The sequence below is a fragment of the Plodia interpunctella genome, chromosome 7 (assembly GCF_027563975.2).
Source record: "Plodia interpunctella isolate USDA-ARS_2022_Savannah chromosome 7, ilPloInte3.2, whole genome shotgun sequence".
NCBI classification, from domain to species: Eukaryota; Metazoa; Arthropoda; class Insecta; order Lepidoptera; family Pyralidae; genus Plodia; species Plodia interpunctella.
Genome location: NC_071300.1, coordinates 3,327,966 through 3,351,067, shown reverse-complemented (window position 1 = coordinate 3,351,067; position 23,102 = coordinate 3,327,966). Strand labels below are relative to the sequence as shown.

The 23,102-nt window shown below is 31.4% G+C and overlaps 2 protein-coding genes across 2 annotated transcripts in view; one reads left to right on the top strand and one right to left on the bottom strand.

Annotated features, from left to right (window-relative positions):
* Positions 1-7,682, top strand: part of LOC128671119 (acetylcholinesterase-like) — a 72,863-nt gene extending 65,181 nt beyond the window's left edge. Inside the window, exon 7 of the mRNA XM_053747317.1 lies at positions 527-7,682. Coding sequence (XP_053603292.1) covers positions 527-639 — 113 coding nt within the window. The 3' untranslated portion in view covers positions 640-7,682. The remainder of the gene's footprint in view (positions 1-526) is intronic.
* Positions 7,683-8,243: 561 nt separating this feature from the next.
* Positions 8,244-23,102, bottom strand: LOC128671501 (uncharacterized protein). The gene is made up of 7 exons (XM_053747989.2): positions 22,695-23,102; positions 15,980-16,082; positions 15,223-15,383; positions 13,243-13,438; positions 11,595-11,770; positions 10,658-10,766; positions 8,244-9,274 (listed from the first exon to the last, which is right to left on the bottom strand). Exons 1-7 carry the CDS (start codon positions 22,761-22,763, stop codon positions 9,123-9,125), a joined length of 966 nt encoding a protein of 321 aa, XP_053603964.1. The 5' UTR covers positions 22,764-23,102; the 3' UTR covers positions 8,244-9,122.

The following is a 23,102-nucleotide window of genomic DNA, read 5'->3' as shown; positions in this document are numbered from 1 at the left end:
CATACCCACGAAGCAAGAATATGAGTTGTGTGATGGACGAGCACTGAGAATCCAACAGTACTCACATTTTTTACAGTCACTTCTAAACACTGTACGCCGTAAACTTAACACGATGAAGATTAGAATATTATAATATTTAATTAAAGTTTATTTATACCATTTTGAAAATAATAAAAACTGCAATGTTAGTGCCAAAGCTTTTATTAAAATTTTTTTACATACAACAGTGAATCGAGACAAGATAATATAAAAAGATAAACTAAAGGCAATAGAGACAAGGCGCGGAAAGATGCTTGAGCCAACTTGTACGTCACGACAACTTTATGAAATGCTTGATTGAAGGTAAAGTTCAAGGAGGGCGGGCCATTCGTGGATCAGTTGAAGGAAAAGACAGGAGTTATGTCGTATAGTGAGGTAAAATCGATGACAGAGGATAGATTTAAATAAAGGCAGCTCCATCGACAAGAAAAATATTCTTAAATGCTTGATGTACTGTGAATAAAATGTTCGTGTAATCTTTTTTCAGAATTGGAGCATGTGCCATGTGATGGGGCAGTCACTGGCCCGTACAGCAGTGTAGCAGGGACGATGCTGCCAATAGCATTACTTACTACCCTTGCTACCACCGTCACCTTGTAAATTCCTCTATAGAGACTGTCAGTGTTGGTGTGTGCTTATTTAGATCTTCAATGACAGGCAAACGGACGATAGACTTTTCCCAATTATTTTTATCATTTATTCCAAGATGATGAATCACGCGTGAGATAGAATTTACTAGTGTATCAAAAATATTGTCTTTTGGATGTGAAATGTAATAGATATTTACGTGTGTAATGTTTTATTTATTAAGATTAAGAAGTAGATAAAAAATTATTAGTCGTATTATATAGGAATAGATTTTTTTCTGTCTTATCGTTATATATTGTATAGGAATGGTAAATGTATGTTGATATATGGAAAATAATGATAGACGAGCGTAATACTTGAAAAGTACTGAGGAAATCGATTTAAATATAATGATGGGGTAGGAAAGCGGGTCGACTAAATATAAATGGTGTAGGGACGCGAGTCAAATATTAATAATAATTTGGCGACATTGATTATGTTTATAATTTTCGTGTTGTAATGTTAGAAATATTACATGTTGCATTAAGTTATAGTTTTCACAATGTTCCTGTATCTTGTTAAATGTTTGATGTATCAGATTAGTCGACTTATGTGTTTCGTGTTTAGATAGAAAACGTATTCCAACTACATCCCTTAGAATTGTGTGTGAACTAATTAATAATTAGAAATGTATGTCAGCTTTAATTGTTAAAGCTATGCTTTCACACAAAATGGAAAATCACATACATATCAACGTGTGCCTCAGCTTTATAGCAAATGATACATCTTTATGGTAGAGAATTTTAGAGTTTTATATTGATAAATCGTATATAATGTCGAGCGTATACTGTGAGATGAATTTTTATCAATATATTTATGTATATTTACTACTATTAGGAAAATATTAATTCGTACCACTTGATGATCTTATGAACTCCAAATTCTTATGACTTCGAACAGATAAATAGCGTATTTTGTAAATAGTCCTTTCTTAAGAATAGGTCACCTAATTTGCATTCATGCATTCTAAACACTTTATGGGCGTGTAAAACATGATATGTTTTTTAATAAAATTAAGAAGCAAATACTCATACATAAATATGTCAACAATAAGTGCTAATATACATGCTGTAAGAGGTATATTCACTACTGCATATTTATACTATCACATACATAATATACTCAACTTATACATCCCCATAAAAAAAATTAATAATAAAATACCAATTCACAGGTAAATTTCAAGTCGTACACAATACAGAATGTAGCTTAATAATGCTTTAAGTGAAAAAGTCTTATGAATTTATTAAAATTTTATACTTTTAACAAGTTTGTACTAACACTTAGCGTTAACCAAATATATAAATGTGATTGTCAATTACTATCCTCGAGAGTTGTTGAAAAATACGGAAACATATTTAATGTGGAAAGAATTGTGCGTTATTTGGGACAATGTTAAATATTTGCATACATATAGGCTTATCTGTATCTGCTCGGGGTCTTCAATTGGCTACTTTCCAACTGTCAAAATTTGATTCTATTCTAATGTCAAAAACAAAAAAGTATAATGGAGCTTATTATGACAGTGATGCTATGACGTCGCAATTTTTGGAGTCAAATGTATTCCTAATAAAATAGTAAATTACGTAATTAATAATATTGATCAATTAAAGTGACATTTAATACTATATATTGTGTTCGGTTATTTTATGTATTTATTTTTTTATCCAGTCAAGTAGCCAATTGATCTATAAACGTAGGACTTCGACGTAGACAAGTGTGTATTTTTTAAAGATTATGATTATTTTATTTGCAGGATCATTTTATTGGACGTTGTATTTTGAAGTCGAAACATTTAAACAGAAACAGAGACCTTCACTGGCACTGTTCGCATTCAAAAATATGATAATTCGAAAAGCTAAAAATTACGAGCATACATAATAACGTTATCGTGAACATCATAAGGTATAGGGACATGATATGATGATCAAGAAATCCATCAAGAGATCAAGAGCGTAGGATTTAACAACGACCAAGAAAAATGAGTCCTTCTTACTAATGCGAATTAAATAATATTTAGAACATATCTTACTTAATTTACGGTTTGACAGAATATACGTCTACCTTACAAACCGGTGCAGACGCGCACGTCAAACAATAGTTTATCTATATAGTATATATAGTGTCTCGATTCTGCGCGATAGACGGGTTAAAAAAAATAATACGTTCAGAATGGATTGAAGAAAATTGAATCGACCGCGCCATCTATATAAATTTAATTTATTTACTGTTTCTCCTTTTTTAAATACTGTGAGGTTAAAAAAACATTGTTGTAATTTACGCAAGTAAGTACGCTGTGATGTAAAGAAAATATGAGTATTTATAATAAAATATACTCCAATGTGTTAGAGCAACGTAGATATTATTGTCATGTCGAATTCTTTTCTGTAATCACTGCGGCAAATTGATTGTGTGCGATGGTTGCTAACATAGTTCAAATAATCGAGTAGAATGCTCACATTACTCATTTTAAAATTTAGCTAGTAATTTACTTTAGATTTTCCGCCCGAATTTCCAAAAGGGACGATTTTTCTGGGATGAAAATTTCCCTTTATACTTTCTCCGTTCTATCACTAAGTCATTTCCTTCAGTTGATTAGAGGATTTTTGACGAATTATGATTTTTTTTAATCTACCTCGATTGTATGCAGTATGTCTGTTTCTGTCGCACAATGCACAATGTTTCTGTCGCACAATGCACAACACTGGCTTTTTTTTTCTTTAAAAGCACAATGAGAAGTTGTATGGGATAGCTTTAATTAGATAAAAATAAGATGTAAAGTTAATTAAGTTACAATTAACACAGTAATCTAAGTAGGAAATTCATTAGGGTTTTCAATTATTTGGCTCGGATGATATAATTTCATATAGTATTAAAATCCATAAATGTAAAGAATTATAAGTGTAAAACATGATAATTTATTAATTTTAATGCTTCATGTTAATTTAACTTGAGCTGGTAAAATTCATTTATTTCAATCGGCGAAAAAATAAAAATTATGACAATTTTTAATCCGAAAGGTTTTACATATTTAAAATAAACATTTTCTATGTTACTTTTTTATCTAGAGATGCGTAGTTATTTTACCTTTACTATATTAGTAGTGATTAATTATCAGTTCAAAATAATAATAATTTATAACTACATGTACCTACCTATGTAAAATTGATGTAGTTAACACAAAAATATAATCAACGTACCTATATAATGTATCTAGTAAAAAGAACATACAATCTTAACTCTTCAATTTAGGGAGGAGTGGAGTCCAAGTCACTGTTTTATTGCATTTATCTGACATAAATCTTCGCAAATGAGCTTCGTGTACAAATATATACGAACATAGTTTATGACCAAACCATAGTTCATTACTATACCATATCACATCCAATAATACGAAGCGGAAATGAAGACGTATTTTATATATTCTTCTGACAGTCTTCTGGATTACTATTATAGGACTATAGGAGGATTACTAGGATAGGACAATAGGAGGACTATAGGAGCTGAGATAAATAATATAAAATAAATTTGTTTATTCACTTCTCACAAGGATACGGGCTTAATATATTATATAATTTACGTGTATACACTATACACTTCTTCCTCATAGTCGTATTCCTCATGGCTGAGGGTCGTGGTTATTACGTGGAATGAAACACACACAACAACTTTCTTGGCATTATTAATGGAGTGGTTTGCCATTGCCTTCTCCATTTCACACACAAGTTAATAAGAATCAACCAGTGTGCAGGTTTCCTCACGATGTTTTCCTTCACACTTGTGCATAGAAAATCCTAGTACTTGTGAGAGTCTGGAGTCTGAACTAGGTCAAAACTTGTACTACAGATCTCCAGGCTCCCTCATAATACTTACTAATGCAATATACGTTTTGTTAGTACGTGAAACATTACAAAAGAATAATAAAGACATGCAATAAAAAGAAAAACAAGTAAGTTTTTCACATGATAATATGCAAAAAAACATTAGGTGAAATGATTTTATGTTAAATGAATATAAGAAATGAACTTACGCCTAGATTTCTAAACGATAAAATTAATGTTATTGGGTCGATGGCGTATAACTCATGTATTTATTGCATTTATTTTCCTACAATATTTATAAAGTAATTATATAAGAGTGTTGCATTGCATATAAAAATACATAAAGTAGTACTACCTCTCACGATTCAATAGATTGAAGTAAAGGTATTTGACAAAAACGAATTCAATGTAAATGTAAATCTTCTTTTCGTCTCGTTTTCTTACTACGATATGATAATTATAAAAACAAGATAGATTTATTATTCTTGTATCTATTTTAGTGACAATTTAAAATGAATAGATCTATTATATTTATTATCTTATTACCAAATATAAATAAGAATCAAACTATATAGTATAAAACTCTGGAGAAATAATAAAAAATTATCATATTATATATTTACTTACGATAGAAAAGTTTTTATTTCATGGATTCAGTTGGCCTAAACTTATTTTTTAGACTACGGAATATTAACAATCAAATTCATGATATCAGTATATTAAAAATTATCTAAATACAGAAAACACAATAAAATTAGTTGTAGGTTGAATGGAAATGCCACTAGTTATTGAATGAACTGCAACAGAAACTCGTAGTTTAATTATAAAAATAATGCTTACAACGTAAAGTACTGAATATATATATATATATATATATATATATATATATAGTTATATAGATTTATCTTTTTCATTGCAGAATGAAACCAAAAAAACTAGGAATTATACAATAGATGAGAAGTAAAAAAATATGTGAAACATTTTATGAATCGTGAATTTAATTAAATATATGAATTAATTTAGCGGATTTAGAGTTTCATGTATAATTTATCATCTATTCTTACTGTGATTATGAAAAGGACATATATGTATTTACTGGTATGAAAAACTCACAAATATTTCCTCACAGCCGTTGCAAAATCCATATAATGTCAACAGCGAAATCCAGAATGTAATAATTAATTTGTACGTATTCCTGTCTGTATGGTAGTAATTAGAAAAAAATATATTATTTATTAGTAGATAAATGTTCAATGTTCTATGTATGAAGCTTTCTGACATGGAAACGATTATAGTAGGTACTGCTTTACAAATTAGGTGCTAATTTAAATGTACGTATGCATAATGGATGTGCACTTATTGGTTTCGTACTGTATGCAATGCGCATGACTTTGACAATATCTGTTACTTGTAATATTTTCGTTTCCTTACTGCTGTATTAGATTTTAATCTAAAATCGTCTATCTGTATTTATTGAAATACTCATATTGTATTTTTTTGTTATTTATTGTATTGTATGAGTGTAATGTGAAAAGAAGAAAAATATCACCGCAAGTTTATCTTAAGACAGGTGTAGACCTATTGCGTCATGTGTTTACTTTGTAGGTATAGCCAATCAGACCGAAATTTTAATTGAAAAGCATCTTTGAAGAACCTTAGAGTTGTAGAATTATCATTGAAAAAATCACACCAATAAAAGTATTTCTCAAGATATAACAAAAATAATGAACATTTTTCGGTCGACATTTTGCCATACAAAAACGCCCCTTACTAGTTGTACATTATTAGACGTCATCAGTAGAAAATTAACCCATAAATTTCGATCTTCAATAATGGTTTATAATGGACCAATCTTTATGGGAAAGTTTTATGAATGAAATTTGAAATTTACAGTGTTGTATTTACAGTGTTGTATTTACAGTGTTGTATTTACAGTGTTGTATTTACAGTGTTGTATTTACAGTGTTGTATTTACAGTGTTGTATTTACAGTGTTGTGTGTACAGGTATTGTATACAATACCTGCGTAGTTACTGAAAATGCAGGCTTCTTGTTTTATCCACAACGAAGTTATTGGGGTTCGAAATTGGCTTGAATTGCTTCGAGAAAAGAATGGTACGGTCTTTTTTTGCTCGACTTGCGGGGACACTGCCGTGTACCGCGTAGCATAATACGCATTACGCATTGGTCTACACTAGCCTTAATGTTGAACTAGTCAGTTTTCTTAAAAAAAGAAAAATGATCCATGAATGTGCCATTATACAGTAACTTCGATTAATTCTCGGTGTTCAATACCATATTGTTTTTTAATTCGCCGCAAGAAGTTAAATCAATATTGGAGGTATTTGTACCTAATTTCAAATTACTAAGTATTGCAATAAATTTGAATGGTGTGAGATGTATTAAGTCAATATTTTATTGTATTGAAATGTGCATAATTTCAATAACACAACAGCTGAAAGTTAAGAACATCATTACTTACCTTTCTTTTTTAAGCTGATCGTTCACCGCTAACTGAACTGAGTTAGTTTACCTTATCTCGCATAGCTGAGAGCCAGTTTTACATACATATATGTCCACCGCAAACTATACCAGCTAAGCTACGTCAAATATGCCCAGCTATGTTACTTAGTTGTCTAAACCGATTAATCAAAGCATCTCTAACGTAGTTTTAGCTTTTTTTTCGGGGGACATATTACTTATTTCCGACGACCTCGGTGATGCGTAAAGTGCTTGCCTCGGAACCGAGGGACGAGGGACCTCGTCTTGGATGTTTATCTATAAATATCGTTGATTTAGCATCCCATGACACAAGTTTCGAACTTACGACGCTAGCTCAATCTGTTTGATTTGTCCTAATATATTTATTTTATTTTTTATTTCCCAGTTTGGCTTAGTTGACTGAGTTTAGTTTTGATTAGCTTAGCTGGCGGTGAACGTTCCGCTTTAATCTGCAATAAAAATAGCATTACCTATATCCACATAACGTAATTTTGATTCTCTACACTAGAGGTTCATTAGAATTTTGACATTAAGTAAGTTCGTATGTACAGATGCACTAAGTTTTATTTTGATGTAGTGAGAACAAATATTTTTATCTGAATAATTTTAGACAATAGTTGTAATAATGTTTTGCTTTGAATAATTAATTATTATCTCTATCCAAAAAACTACTCAATAAAATTTAAATATGTAATGGTGTTTCATTATATAACTGGATTTGAACTTTTCCTTTCCACTTGTGTTTTGGAAGTGACTATAAGCTGAATTCTATAATGAATCTAGGAGAACAGGTATGTCTCTTATTAGCTATACCTATTCTCCTATATAATTGTTTTTAGAATTGTTTCAAGAAGCTCGTGCTCTTTTTAAAGTATTTATCAGTAGGAAGACCTTAATGACAGTGCGGTTAGCGCACTCGGTCTGTGATAGTGGCGGTTAAAATACTGTCACAATGGCCGTTCATTGGATGGGTGACGTAAAATGTGTAATCTCCATCCGTGCTTCGGAAGGCCCGTTATTAAATCCACCAATCAGCAATGGACTCGCGTGGTGGGTCATGTCCCATACTTCTTATCCGTCCATATGAAACCTGTGCCTACGTTCATCCTTCGTCGGTCGTCTTTCCTTCGTTGGCGGATAATTAGGCACAAAGTACTATTAAATATAACTATATAATATAATTAATTAATTACAGTCAATTCATATATTTCTCTTTAGATAATATTGGAGTAAAAATGAAACAATGAAACAGATATTTTAATATATTGACAGGTTACGATTTCATAATCATCTAATGCTTCGTATATGACTAGATAAAAATATTGATGACACAATATTCTTCTATAATTTCTAAGTTTCGACATTAATACTGTAGCAGGTAATAAATATGTAAAAATAATACCTATGCGTTAATAAGTACTTACAGATGACTCATGATTATGTGTTTACTTGCTGTGCCCTGGGAAAAGCTTTATTTAAAAAAGTATTCGTGTGATATTTTAGGTTATTTTTTATCCATGCTCCAAATATAATAGAAATTAAAAAAAAATATTCTCACATCCTCACACATAACTTTCGCATTTACAAAATTTGTAGGACAAATAAATCTTTAATCTGGGAATGTATCGGCATTCCCAGACAATTTTAATAATAGGTACAAGTAAAATTACAATGAAATTTATTAAATATTATAATACTTATATTCTTATGTTATTCTAAGATAAATTCCTTAACGCCACAGATATTGTAAATCAATATTTAATTACATAGAAGCGGCATTGTCACTTAATTTCGTCACCGAAAGCCAATAATATAGGTACGGTCTCTAGTCACTGAAACATACGACATTTCAAATCAAGAATTCAAATAATTTAGTTTAATTTTCGAACACATTCGTGTATGTAATCTTCAACTACAGATTCAGAACTGAATTTTCCGAGATTAATGTGCAAAGATCAAAAGAAACGTACGTAATATTTAACTAGCAATGCTTATAATTTAATATTTAGATTACAATATATATTTTCCATTACCTAAAATTGATTCACAAAATAAATTAACGTAATGCTAGCAAATAATTTTGTGTGACATAAAAGCTTTACAGACATTGCTTTGGTACCAGTATGTCGTCAATTTAGACATTGCTCATTCCGCAAATCAAGTCGGCGTGCTCAATATCCTCCTGGGGAAGGGGTGCGAAGGCCACAGTAACTGAGTTGTAGAATCTCCCACTTGAAATAAGCCTTGCAACTGTATCTTCACATGCTATAAATGCTGGGCGCCGACCTGGAAAATATGAAAAAAAAAGTTAATACTGGCCGGAAACATAAGATAAAGTACTACAAGTTTATTTTGGAATACGAAATAAGTATGTAATTTAATTATTTTTTCGAATATATATTAGAAGTTTTTCGCCCATGACAAAAAAAAATTGTCTATGATCTAACCCTTGGTCATTGGTTATATTCAAAATCAATATCCGTAAAAGTGTTATAGACATATTATTATAGATATGGGTATCGTAGTAAAAGGTTGTAAGAAGCATCTATACTGACGTAGAAAAAAAACTTATTTTTAATGACAAAGCTATTTCAATATACCTACCGCTATTTATCCTAAAATCATTCACATATTAAATGGTCCAATGACTGCAACAATAAATTAAATAATAATATGCAAGTTACAAAATTGAACACTTTTCAAAAAATTTAGATTTTCGAGGAAATTTATTTTATCTTGTCTAATTGGATTTCAGCGAAGATCATCCTTAATATTATTTAAGTCTTAGCTAGTCCATTGACACGAACATTTAACGAAGTTGAAACTTCGGCAATTAATTTACCACGTTTTTGATATACCTACTTAGTTACATTGTTAAGAAAGAAAAAGAAAATCCTGTTTATGATCTTTTTACAGTACATTATAGGTTAGAAAGTGAATTATAAAACTTATTTTTGAGTTTTACTGACTAGCCAAATTTTCTCGATATTTTGTTTAATATGTATGTATCTACACTACTCTACAAATGTGTTCAATTATGTTTGTTGTATATTAATTTCGCGCCGTTAAAATTTGAAACTGATAATTGAAAATTTATATGACCTCAAAAAAAAATATTTTGCACCGCAAAATATACATATGTATAGAAGAGATTTTTAGCAAAAACTGAAAAAAATATTTTTTTATCCCTTAAAGAAATCGCATAAATGTTTTCAGTTACAGCGTTCATTCCATATTTATATTATTCCAAAATCTTTCACTTGATCGAAGAGTTAAACTTTAATCCAACCTCAACAGGATTCTAAATACAGTTATTATCATTAAGTTTGAAACAGATCTTCATGTTTAAACATGAGCTACTTATTCCCCTAATGAAACGGAATGTTGAGTTATTAATATTTGATTTATATAACATTGACAAGTGAAATGGAACGACAAATCATTGAGAAATTTAATAAAGTTACTTTGCTTTGAAACTAAGAAAATCAAATATACTCGTATAGTACACTGATATACGAAGGTAACAGCTGAAAATCGGTGAAACTCATTCTAAATATATAAAAACATTCATAAAAGAAAAAATATTTAATATGTATCCGGCCAAATTGAGATAGCCTGCAAACCTGCAATAACATAAACATGTAGGTAAAGCAGTCTTGTTGTCCTTACCTTCATTTGAGTCGAGTCCGCACACAGTGTCCAGCACCTCCATTTTCGTGTGATCCAGCCCACTGGCGCCCCCTATTTCCACGTAATCAGGCAAGCCCCGCTTTGTACACTGTGCAAACAGAGTGGTTCTCATTAGGTAAATGTCATGAAGTACCCTGTACACACAGCACTCTTTTTAAATGGTATAGTGTTGTGTGAAAATTACTAATGCGTGCCGTGTAAATGTTGCCATATTTTCAAGAATCTTTAAAACGAAGGTGGAATTAAGAAAACAGACATACACTGAAAACATTACATCACTGGCATTGATTATTAATGTACAACAGAAACTGGATTTAATCTAAAAAAAAAAGATATTCGATACGTAACATCTATTTTTACTTTTAAAGACATTTGCGAGATATTTTTGGAACAAATTACGCATCATTCAATACGCATGATGAAGTATGACAGGCAGACTATAACGCGGTAAGGTATTATACTCGTACGATGAAAGGAACCACACATCATCCTTCTGACTCATTATTTGGGGATTATCCATCTGAAATGGGTCTTAACAGCATAAACGCCAATATAAAAATTTCATCAAGAGATTAGACTCTTTACTAGCTTTATTTGTACGTTTGAAGATACTTTTTGTGTGATAATAACTATTTTTATTTTGATCGTTCAAATTTTTTTTATAATCGTATTTTTTTCATCAATACCTACGATTGTAAAAAATAATTGTATAATCATTGCTGGTCTAAAAGCGAAAAAAAAACAAAATATGCCAGCTATTCCTGCTCAATTTTTTAAAGAGAGTAGGTATACATATATTATAATAGACATATCTACATATAGTTATCGCTGTGACAACTTAAATAATTTTATATCTGATGTCTTACACATAGACTAAATTTAAATAATCCTGAATATATTTTCATTATTAACTTACATGATGTATGGTGCCTGTCTCGATCTCCAGGTTGCGATTCTTGACAGTCTGTCCAACGTTCAGGTCGATGACCCTCACAACGGCTGGAGACACTCCTATGACTGAGCAGTTGCTGGTCTCGCCGTGGTTCCGCAGTGTGTACACACCTTCAGCTCCGAACAGCATCACGTTACATGCTGGACATAAAAAATAATATACCTTATATAGGGACCACCAATATGCATTGGGCCCAAGTAATTGGTCATGGGCTATCCTCCTTATCGATGAAGACCAGTGCCCTAGTAGTGACATTTAAGTGCCTGACGATGATGATGAACTCTTGGGCTTTTATAAAACACTTTTTTCTACGCATAAGTATTCATAATCACAGCTGCTACTTATCCTATAGTGTGTAATCAGCCGTCTCATGAGTACAATATACGGATATGTAATAATTTGAACATTTAAACAAAATTAAAAATGGTTATGTTTTCATACAAATGTAGTTGTAATGTAAATTATTGAAATAAAATGATGTAAAAAGAAAGAAAAAAATTTATTATACGTACTTACTTAAATTGTTTGGATTTAAATTGAAAACGTATATAATTAAGTACTTAAGTACATCTTGTCGATCAAATGTGAATGTAGATAATCAAATATTGTATTGTCAAATTATATTACTCATCTCAGAGAAATAAGAAGTCATAATATTATTACCTAAAAACGTTGCTTCCCTTTGAAATCGTTTGAAAGCCTTTTATTTCGAATTTTAAAAAGAATAAAATGTCAGTAATGGACGGTCGCGTAATGACTGTTACATGAATGGAATTTATTATAATACCTTCGATTTTCGACTAGTATCAATATTTCAATAACGAATTTCTTTAAATCATAATTTAATGTAAATGTAGTAACGTGATTACTTTGTTTGAAACTACGCCAACTTTACAAAACGAATTACAATATCAGTCTGTAAATAAGGTGTTTGATTTACATAACACACATTCATAAAATTATAACATTTTACTTAGATTATAATTATTATAAGAACAAAATCGAAAAAGTCATACGTATAGCTGTAGCTCAAGTGGTCTTTCCTGAGAGGATACTTACGCCCGGGTGCGGATAAGAGCTGAGATCCATCGTGAATGCGATATTAGCTGTACTTATCTATGACACTAGCTTACTGGGGTCAACGGCCCTTGTGGCCCTGCCGCCTGACCTAAAATCAGTTTTGTGCACGGAAATCCAGTAGGAAATTATCCTGATTGGTTTGATGATATGAAATAATTACACAGGAATTAGATAATAACATTATGTTGCAGACAGTTCTATTACCTTTTTAGGCAGCATCAAGTACCAAACCAAAGCTAGAAGAGACGTTTAGAAGAGTAATTTTTCAGAGTTTTTGTTTTGTGTAATGACTTAACCAACCGGGAGGTTATGCCGTATACTGTCATACCGATCTACCTATCATCATTGGCACTTCTGTAGTAGCACTACAAGTATTTAGGTATCGCATCATATTATTGTACAGAAAGCTAAACCCCATCCTAGTCATTGTCCGCCACAATATATAATGCTATGAGCACTGTCACGCACGGCACCGCACCACTCAGTCAGGTGAACCCCGTTTTCAAATGCGCTATCAATAAATAGAACTTACGCCTAGCATTCTTCAAATGTCGTATAGTAACAGAAAATCCTTTCCCCTGGGCAGGCACTCGGTACTGGATAAGAGCTGCGTTTTGTCGCGACACGAGTCTTCTTTGTGGTCTGCTGTCGCAGGACTCCACCACTCTGTCATCGTCCCAAGAATCAGCCGGCCAGACCTGACCGTTCAGCTCCCAGCCGTCTATCCACTAAAATAAAATTAAACGTCATCAGAATCAATAATTCTAATTTTAAGTTGGATAAAGCCCTAAAGATTTGTACATTCAAAGAGCTCTATCACTAACGCTGCATGAAGTTTTTTACTGATTGAAAGAAATAACTAATTCAAACTTTAATTTTAATAAAATTCAACGTCGAAAATCCGGAATACAACTACACAAGGCTTGAAAATTTGTATAAACTGAAAATGACATATACTGGCCAGAGTGGCCGGAAATGTTCATAACATAGACAGAAAACAAAAGCCTAATGGTTTATTAAACGAATTAAGGACATTTTTTAAATCAAACGAGAACGCCTAAAATAGAAGATTTGTTTTGTTTCTCAAATATATAGCATAATCAGTGAAAATATTCACTGATGTAAACTAATGACTATTATATAAGTGGAAAAGAAATAATCCAGAAACACCACATTCAATCGATGTAATTTTCGAAAACGAATATAGATAAATGTTGTTTGTACAGAATATAATTTGATTTCTGATTCCCTTCGATTAAGTCTCGAAGGTTTTTCCAGCCTTATGCTCAGCTCACATCAATTGTCATTGTCATGTCATGTAATTTATAAAAATATTTTTTAAGTAAAATAATGATGTTAGAAAATATTACACATAGTTTAAACATAGAATGTGATGTGTTAACATCTGAGCCGGGGAGTACTGAAATCTGAAATTGAAAACCGAACTCGTAACGAGCTAATAAGGGCTTCTTGCTTTCATGGGTAATGAGCCTTCGTTACCTCAAACTTTTAATGTTTCAACATGTAAAAACTTTGGCAAAAAATATAATTACATCATAAACTTTTCAAAATTATTAGTTTCATATCATAGTTTCACTGATCTGAATGTATATATATTTAGATATTTTGATATAAAAACGAATTTGCTATTTGTTATAAAACACATAAAGTTAATAAAAGAAAAACATCTTTATTCAAGTGCCCAAGTCTCATATAGGTATTAAATTTTAAATTAATTTTGGAGGAACAACTAAACATGTTTGATCGTTTTTTTAACAATAGCCACCCACGGTTTTGATTAAAAAGGACATGAAATTGGATGGTGACAAAATTGATATTGCTCAGCACAGACCCGTGTTTGCCCTTTTTACCAACAAGCTTTTAGTGTAATAGATTGCAACGGTAATAAATTTTCGAATACCTTTAGGTACATTTGAAGGATATACGAGTACCTTTTCTGATAAATAATATTTTTATTATCGCGTTATCTATGTATAAATTTAAAGTAGGTAGGTATAGGAATCACTTATCAGAATACTTAATTCAAAGTATAACACGTAAATAATATAATTTAGTATTCTTTATTACATATATTAATAAAAACTTTATAAATATATGTAATAAAGAATATTAAATTATATAAAAAAATGTAGTCGTGTTTGAAATGTTAACAATCTTATCAGTCAAGTTAGTAAGAGTCTAAAGTCGTCTGAGAATCAGCGAACATTCAATTCTAACCAGCTACTTTGTTTGGCGGATGAAGTGGAAACTCTAAATTCAAAAATACCTATGTACTTAGTATGTATGAACCTTTTTAAATGTAAGAAAGAATAATAATGTAGGTACCTAGCTAAGTCGAAAGCGTCAAATTTAGCGAATTTCTAGCCGATAGTGTATAGTCGGCATTATAGTTATTAAAACGTTTTAACAATTTCACCAATGAATTATAAATAAAGATAATATTTTTTAATTCCAGAGTGCGAGTTAAAAATATTAAAGTAAACAAACTTACCGCAACGAGACCCCCATTGTCGCACGGCACGTCGAGGTAATTAAACGTCACCTGAATCCGCTTGTCGGGCTCTGCTATCATATATATACCGCACACAGAAGGCTCATCCGATGGGGCCTTGAAAAATAACTCCCCTTCCTCTGACGTCACCAAAAAACAATCTGATACAATGAAATAAAATTTGTGAGACTGGCCAAATGTTTCACAAAGGTTATGAAAGGTAAATTGGATAAAGACCCATTTAAAAATATAAACAAAATGTGAATTCTGAGAGTAGATGGTTTTATCATATTACTTGCGCGGTTTATGTATCAAAATTAATCAAACCACAAAAACCACGTATATTCTGCTCTTTTCAATTTAGTACATGTTGTTATATAAATCAAATGTTACCTTCCTATATATTGTAGGTGTTAGGTTTCAATCTCAATTTAGTGATGAAAATATATTTATGAACGGAAGTTTGTCATCTTTTATGCTACTCTTTGAGAATACAACCTATGCTTGCGTAGGTTTTATTAATATTAATATCTTAAAACAATGAGGCGAAATGGCTATAGGTATATTCCAGTTGCAGCAGTCAACTTTGAAATTAACTTTAACTTGCGCACAACAACACAAAAGATCACCATTTTATCTAATCGACGGTGGTGCGGAAATTAAAGTTAACGTCAAAATAATAATTACTATTTCTATGGCTTCAAATAATAAGGTTTATTGTTCTCGCAATGAACATTCGTGAACAAATTAAATTTACCTTCTGTGGGATCTATGATTCGATGCGAGGGCCTCGACAGTCGTCTCACTCGCGAATACCACGAGACTGGTGCTGTATTTCTAAGTCTGCCATAGTCTCTACCCTGCGTAACAAATAAAATAATTATTTACCTTAAATTTTCAGTGAGTTGCACCAGTCAACATTGACGTTTACTTTAACCTGCCGACGTGTAGACAAAATGGCGTACTTAGCATTTTTCCGCACAGGTTAAATTAACGTTAAAATTGACTGGTGTTATCCAGTCTAAAATTACTTTACTTCATTATTTTGTTAAAAAAAAATAAAAATATAATGTGCTTTAGATTTCCCTTTTAGCCAAATGTCCTTTATGTAACCCAAACTCCTTTCACAAAGGCAGAAGTTCTCTTAAATGACCATAAGCCGAGATAAACTTTGACTCTTGAGTGATTTTAAATGTAAGAAACCCACACTGTACGTGAGTGTCACACAAATGATGATAGTCTTTACCAAATGACTTATAACGAAAGTACTTTTGTTTTCATTCGAGAGATTAATGGTGGATTATGATTTATTATATCAACTTTTTCATAGTAATGAAAGTTACGTAAATTATTTATCTTCTGAACAGTTTAAAATGTAAATAAGCAATTTACTAACAACTTTATTTGTCAATGGTAAACAAAATAGTGACTATGTTATTTGTTTAATAAATATAAATAAATAAATAAAGTACAGTATAAAAAAATCTAATAAGCATGCCAGGAACCGGCAATATTATAAAACCTTACAGACTAACGTCTGATAAAAAATCACCTTTACAAACAGCCTTAGCATACACATCAATCATCATTAAACCAATCATATTTTCTTTTAAATATGAAGTACCTACCTAGCTATTTTCATTAAAAAATGAATATATTTATCTAAGTACATAAATGTCCTAAAATATTGTAAAGTAATATGGCCATAGATAAATATAAATATCGATTAGAATATAACCTTTAGGTTTAGTATTAAACATTTCTAACAATACCTATAATCTGGGCTATATTTTACTCAGGAATTTAATTCCGCACGAAAGCGTTTAACCTTCGTCAGCATAAACTTATTTTGAGCAAACTTTGCATTTTGGAAGCAGTGAAATTACTTGCAAAGAGTGAACTACTGTGATTAAACTAACTCTCAAACCTTAATTTTGCTTCGCCATTGTTTTGTGCAAATATCAGCATTTTTGTTAGTTTTTTTTTATCATAAGATAAATCATATAGGCACTCAATTTATTTATACTTACGGCTCCAGTTACGGAAGAGAGTTATGACGGTGGCTACAGGCCTTGAAAACTATTTTTGTGGCATAGATCAATTCACATACTTACTTAAATACATATATTTATAAACACCAAAAACATACACTTAACATCATTTTCATACAATAAAGTTATTACAAAAAATAAAGGTCCGGTCCAATGACCGGACTTAGATACAACCAACTGAAAATAGCGGACCAAAACCACGAGAGTACCGTATGCTGTCCTCCAAACTTCAATTCGAAGATGGCACCCCATGATGATGATGATGATGATTACAAAAGAAGAACTTAAATAACTTATGTAGGTATCAAAATTGTTTTATTCTTCTTACCGAACGGACAACCCTGGCATTCAAATTTGTAAAAAAAATTACCTCGCCACTACCAAAACATTGTACGTTGCTTTGTATTCGCTTCGTAAATAATCATACATAGAACTATTATAAAAACTGCTAAAATATACAATATATATATTTCTTTCATCTTTAAATTTGTAAATTAATCAAGCAAAAAATACCCAATTATAGCTTTTCAGCAGAGATCGGTATAGTTAAGGACGAACAAGTTACTTTAGCAACTTTGTACAAGGTCTGCAGTTTTCTTGTATGTAGAACTTCGTGAATCTGCTCTGGAAACTTCATTTAATATTAAATTAATAAAGGTCTTTACGTGTTTGAGCTTCCTCAGATTTAATACGAAATAGCTGTTGCGCTTTTCTGCTCTTGTATCGTGTTCTTTATGGCTTGGGGCCGCGACCATTATGTAAAATAAAAAAAAATTATAACCACTTGGCAATACGGACGAAATGGATCGCAATTGCCTTCACCATTTCATTATGTAGCTTATAAAAATCAATTTCATTATAGGTTACATCGATTATGTTTGCCTTCACCGGAAGCGAGTGGTAGTCTATAAAAACTGAGTATTATTCATGAGCCAGATTGATATACAAAGTTATTTGACATTTTTTTATTATTATTCTATATTTGGCTCAGAAATATAATTAAACTAGTATACTTGTACATTGTCCACGGTTAGTTACAGATCCAACGTATTCTTTTTTATTTATACTACATTGAGTAGCAAAAAAAGCCTTTGAAATCTTCGCTCTTTCATTCACTTTTACAATCAAAGACTGAACAATACAAAAACAAGGTAAAACAATACTAAGGTATTTAGTTAATTACATAATTTAATTAGTACTGTATTACGGTGTTACTTTAATAGGAAAAGACTAGAAACTACAGACATATCAGGAATTTTTGTTGTCTATAACAAACATGTCATAATATGACAAACATTTACATCTGTGGAATTTATAGTCTATCTTTATGTTCATGATAATGAGAGATCATGATAATACAGTAAGCTACTTATATAGCTCTAGTTTACAGTAGAAATTATTAGAATGCTTCACTTATTTCCAGCTATCAAGAAAACACAACCTGTGAAAGAACATTTTTTTGCTATTACAATACCATATAGAATCTTGACTATTCGGTCAAGATTGCTAAACGTAAGTACCTAGTCACATTAGGTGTAACTAAAACAAACGAAAGATTACACATTTTATCAAAAACTAACTTTTGCCCGGGGCTTCGCCCGTGTGAATTTATCTGCGAAAGCGATAATACGATTTTCATAAAAAACTTTCACACCACATTAAAGTCAATTGGGGGTTGATTTTTGAACAGAGTAGCCATGTTTAAACGTGTGTCTTTAACTATATGTATACCAAATTTTATCAAAATCGGTCCCGCGGTTTAGCCGTGAAAGCGGAACAGACATACTTTGGCATTTATAATATTAGTATAGAAGTTTAGATATGGATTTATTCACAGTGTCAACTACAGTGTGTGACGCAAATATGCAATTGACAGTCATCAAAATAATTTATGTGTATTCATTCATTCCGAATCATAAAATTTGCCTGCGTGTGTGGGATATCGACATCCATTAAATTTTAAACCTGCTTCTACCCGTGGCTATAAATGGAAACTTTGGTAGGAATTAGTAAGGAAATTGTGGTTCCGCCCTAGAGTCAGGATCAATCCGTATTCTCCCGTGGATGTCATAATACGTGGCGACTAAAGGAAGGGCAATAATTGTAAAAGAAAAAATATTAAAAATATGAATCAATATGATATGAATAATAGATATGCTCTAACTACTAAATAAACAATAGTGTGGTAGTCACGATGAAAGAAAAATACATGTTTTAATCACACGTGTGTTCGCCTTGTAGTCTCGTGTTGAGTGAGAGAGATAACGTTTTAACATGATAGTAAAAAAAAAATACGTAGAACCTATTTAAAAACATTTTTAAAAGGATCAAAAGTAAATTATATCAGCTAAAACTCCCACTTCTAACCTCGTACTTGCGTAGATACTGAGTATAGCAGCCATAATAATTTATAGCTTGAACCACAGGTGTGCAGGCGATATACATCCTAAGAACGATGCTTATTTACTAGTCTAGATAAAACTACCCAATATTTTATTTATTTTCTAGACAGAGCTTTATACTGTAGACGTTTATTTTTTTGATTTTATGTTTTAAATTAGTTAGATACTATTTGAAAAAATATTAATACTTGACGAACAAACATTTTTCAGGGCTATTTTTATAAAAGCTGAGTTCCATAATCAAAAATAAATCAGATTGATAGGCGTTAAATTTGAATTAAACATGTGGAAAATAGGGCGTCAATGTTACAGGATACGGATGATCGAGGACTGTTATTAGGTGATCTTTGGCACTTTTCGATTGGAAAAATATCTATTAATCAAAATTTACGTGGATGTAAGATATTCTTCATAGTCGTATTCCTCATGGCTGAGGGTCGTGGTCATTACGTGGAATGAAACACACACAACTTTTCTTTCCTAGCATTATTAATGGAGTGGTTTGTCATTGCCTTCTCCATTTCACACACAAGTTAATAAGAATCAACCAGTGTGCAGCAAGTGTTCACCGGAAGCAAGTGATGAAGATGTTGTTTATAGAGATTTATTTTAAAAATATTAACAGCTTATAGATTGGAAGTACTTAGAAAGTAGCCTAACGAGTGTAACTACAAGATAAACAACCGGAACTGACGAGCTTACGTGCGTTCAGAGCTTTCAGGTAGGGAGAGCTTTTGATAAATCATCTACAACAATAGAAAGCAGGGAATATTCCAAGAATGCGTATAAAATACATTATTACTACTTTTATTTAAAATATTTTTTTACTTTGGACAAGTCTACAATCAACTTTTACGGTACGATTCCAATGCAATTCAGTTCAATTAAGAACCTGAAATGAATCGCATTAGTATTACAAATTGATACGAATTTGTGATGCAGATTAGTTCAAAAAAGTGGATCGCGTTAAGAGATGATAATAAGCCCTGGATAACAACTTTACAATGTAGAAAACTCAGTGGAATAAAAACAGTTTTGATTATAATGAAAGTAAAAAATGTACATCATTTTCTTTTCACCACAATGTTATTAGATTTAGCTTGCAATATTAGATGATCTAATCATTAATTGCTGTTTTACAAAGCACAATCAATTCTAGGTAACTTTAAAGCAAATATATATTTTGCCCTCGTTAGAAATTAAATTACTTGCACGAGAGTTCATATATCGTCAAATTTATTTACGCATGCAAAATAAATCATCCGAGACACTGGATCCAAGCTAGGTAAGTTACTCGTAGTTATTTCGTTCGTTGATTACACTTTAGAAATTAATTACCGGACAGAAGGATTTACTCCGGACAGATTGTTGTTACGGATAAATCCTTAAGGAAAATGACTTCACGGACACCACTCCACTCATCACATACAAATGAAGATACTAATACTTAAAGATTCGAGGAAGATTCTTAGGTGTGGTATAGTGTGTTTGTATAAGCTAGTATACTTATCTGATATTACGGAGCAAGACAAAATAGAGCGTGAAGTTTGAAACTAACGGTAACTTAATTAAAAAAGTAATTAAGAACGTGACACCTGATATTATAGACAATTATTGAAAGGTTTATATTCTATAACTAGCGGCACGTCCCGGCTTTGCTCGTGTAACCATAATAAATTATATACCTAAACCTTCCTCAGGAATCTATAAAAAAACCGCATCAAAATCAGCGCGTAGTTTTTAAAGATATTATACCTACATAGGGACAAACTGAAAGCGGAAAACAACTTTGTTTCATACTACGTAGTGATAGTGATTATAACTTACTAGCTGCACAACGGAGCTTTTCTCTCGTGACAAATTTGAGATAAAATTTACCTTATTAGCTATTCCCATGGGCTATTCCCAGATGTATTCTATTCGTGTATCAAAATCTTTCCTCTTCTTGGAGACTTCCATATTATGTAAGGATATTGTTAGAATTAGTATGAACATGTTTATCAGTGGTTATTTTTTCAACTCTATGAATTGAGAAGTCATAGATACTTCGATCGTTTGGATGTAATTCTAAGGGTCGGTAGCACCGTCAACTTCGACGTTAACTTTAACGTGAGCAGAAAAACCCAATGTAAGCCATTTTATGTAAACGTCGCAGCGGCGCGCCGTTTTATATCAACGTTAAATTTGACGGTGCAACTCACCCTAATATAAATATGCGAATGCAGTTCTGGAACTATTTCATTCTTACAATTCTAAACCTATTGAGTCCTTTGATTTTTCCTTTAGACCTTTGATTTGAAACCTTTTTCTTAGCATAATATGTTTGTATAGCAAAATAGGCAGCCGACCAAATGATGGACATATTATTATGGTAATATAAAATGTTTTATGTATGTTTTCCTTCCCTTTCATTACGTAACCCTTTTCCAAGTTTTCCATCTTTCCTTATCGGAAATCGGGTCTTGCACTTCACTTAACCTACCTTATGTATGCGATAACTATATAATGCACATCTGATTTAAATAATGTCACAGTTTGAAACATCATTAGTTACTTGGTAATGTTGCTAACTTGTTTCATTATTTTTTTCTAATAGTGTTATTACTATTTATATATTATAAGATACCTATGCATAAAATACGTCATATAATATTTATAACCTACTAATGATTTTTCAAGTCATGTAAAACTTTTTTCCTTTTTAATTTAAGTTAATAAATCAAAATTTAACATGTTATCAATCTACAAATAACACTAAATTAAATACATTAGGGAAAATATGAGTTTCTGTAACATATTTATATAGTTTTTATTACTGCAAATGTCTATGTAAATCTTATATAAAATCTTGAAATATTTTTTTATTTCAAAACTATACAATATTATATTATTTTAAAAAGTATTAAATTATTCAAGTCTAAAAAATTAAAAAGTTTATAATCTAAAGTTTCTTACGGCACAGCAAAAGTTGTACAACTTTACATCAGTACAGTTGCTGGCAAAATATAATTACACTTACTGGCAAAATCAGGCTGGTGATGCCGTCACAGGCTAAAACAATCACAACTATGCAAAAAACTGCCCTCATGTTGGGAAAATGTCACTAAATCACTGCACTGTGTCCTGTTTCAGTGTCGCCAGCTATGGCAGTGACGTCGGCAGGCGGTAACTTGTGAATGGGGAGAGTGACTATGCCCATTCCTTTATAGGGCTACGATAAGTTACTGCGCAACCTTTCTGCGCTCTTTTACCTACTTTTTCCTACGCACTTATCACTTCCGCTTTTACTTGATCTTAATTAAATGTTCGTTAGAACTAAGTCGTAAGATCTACAAACTATTTTTCTTCTCATTTTTTGACCAAGAAATGTCAGCCTTTTAAATTTAGTTCTAGAAATGTGTTTCAGGCTCAAAGAATGCGATTTAAC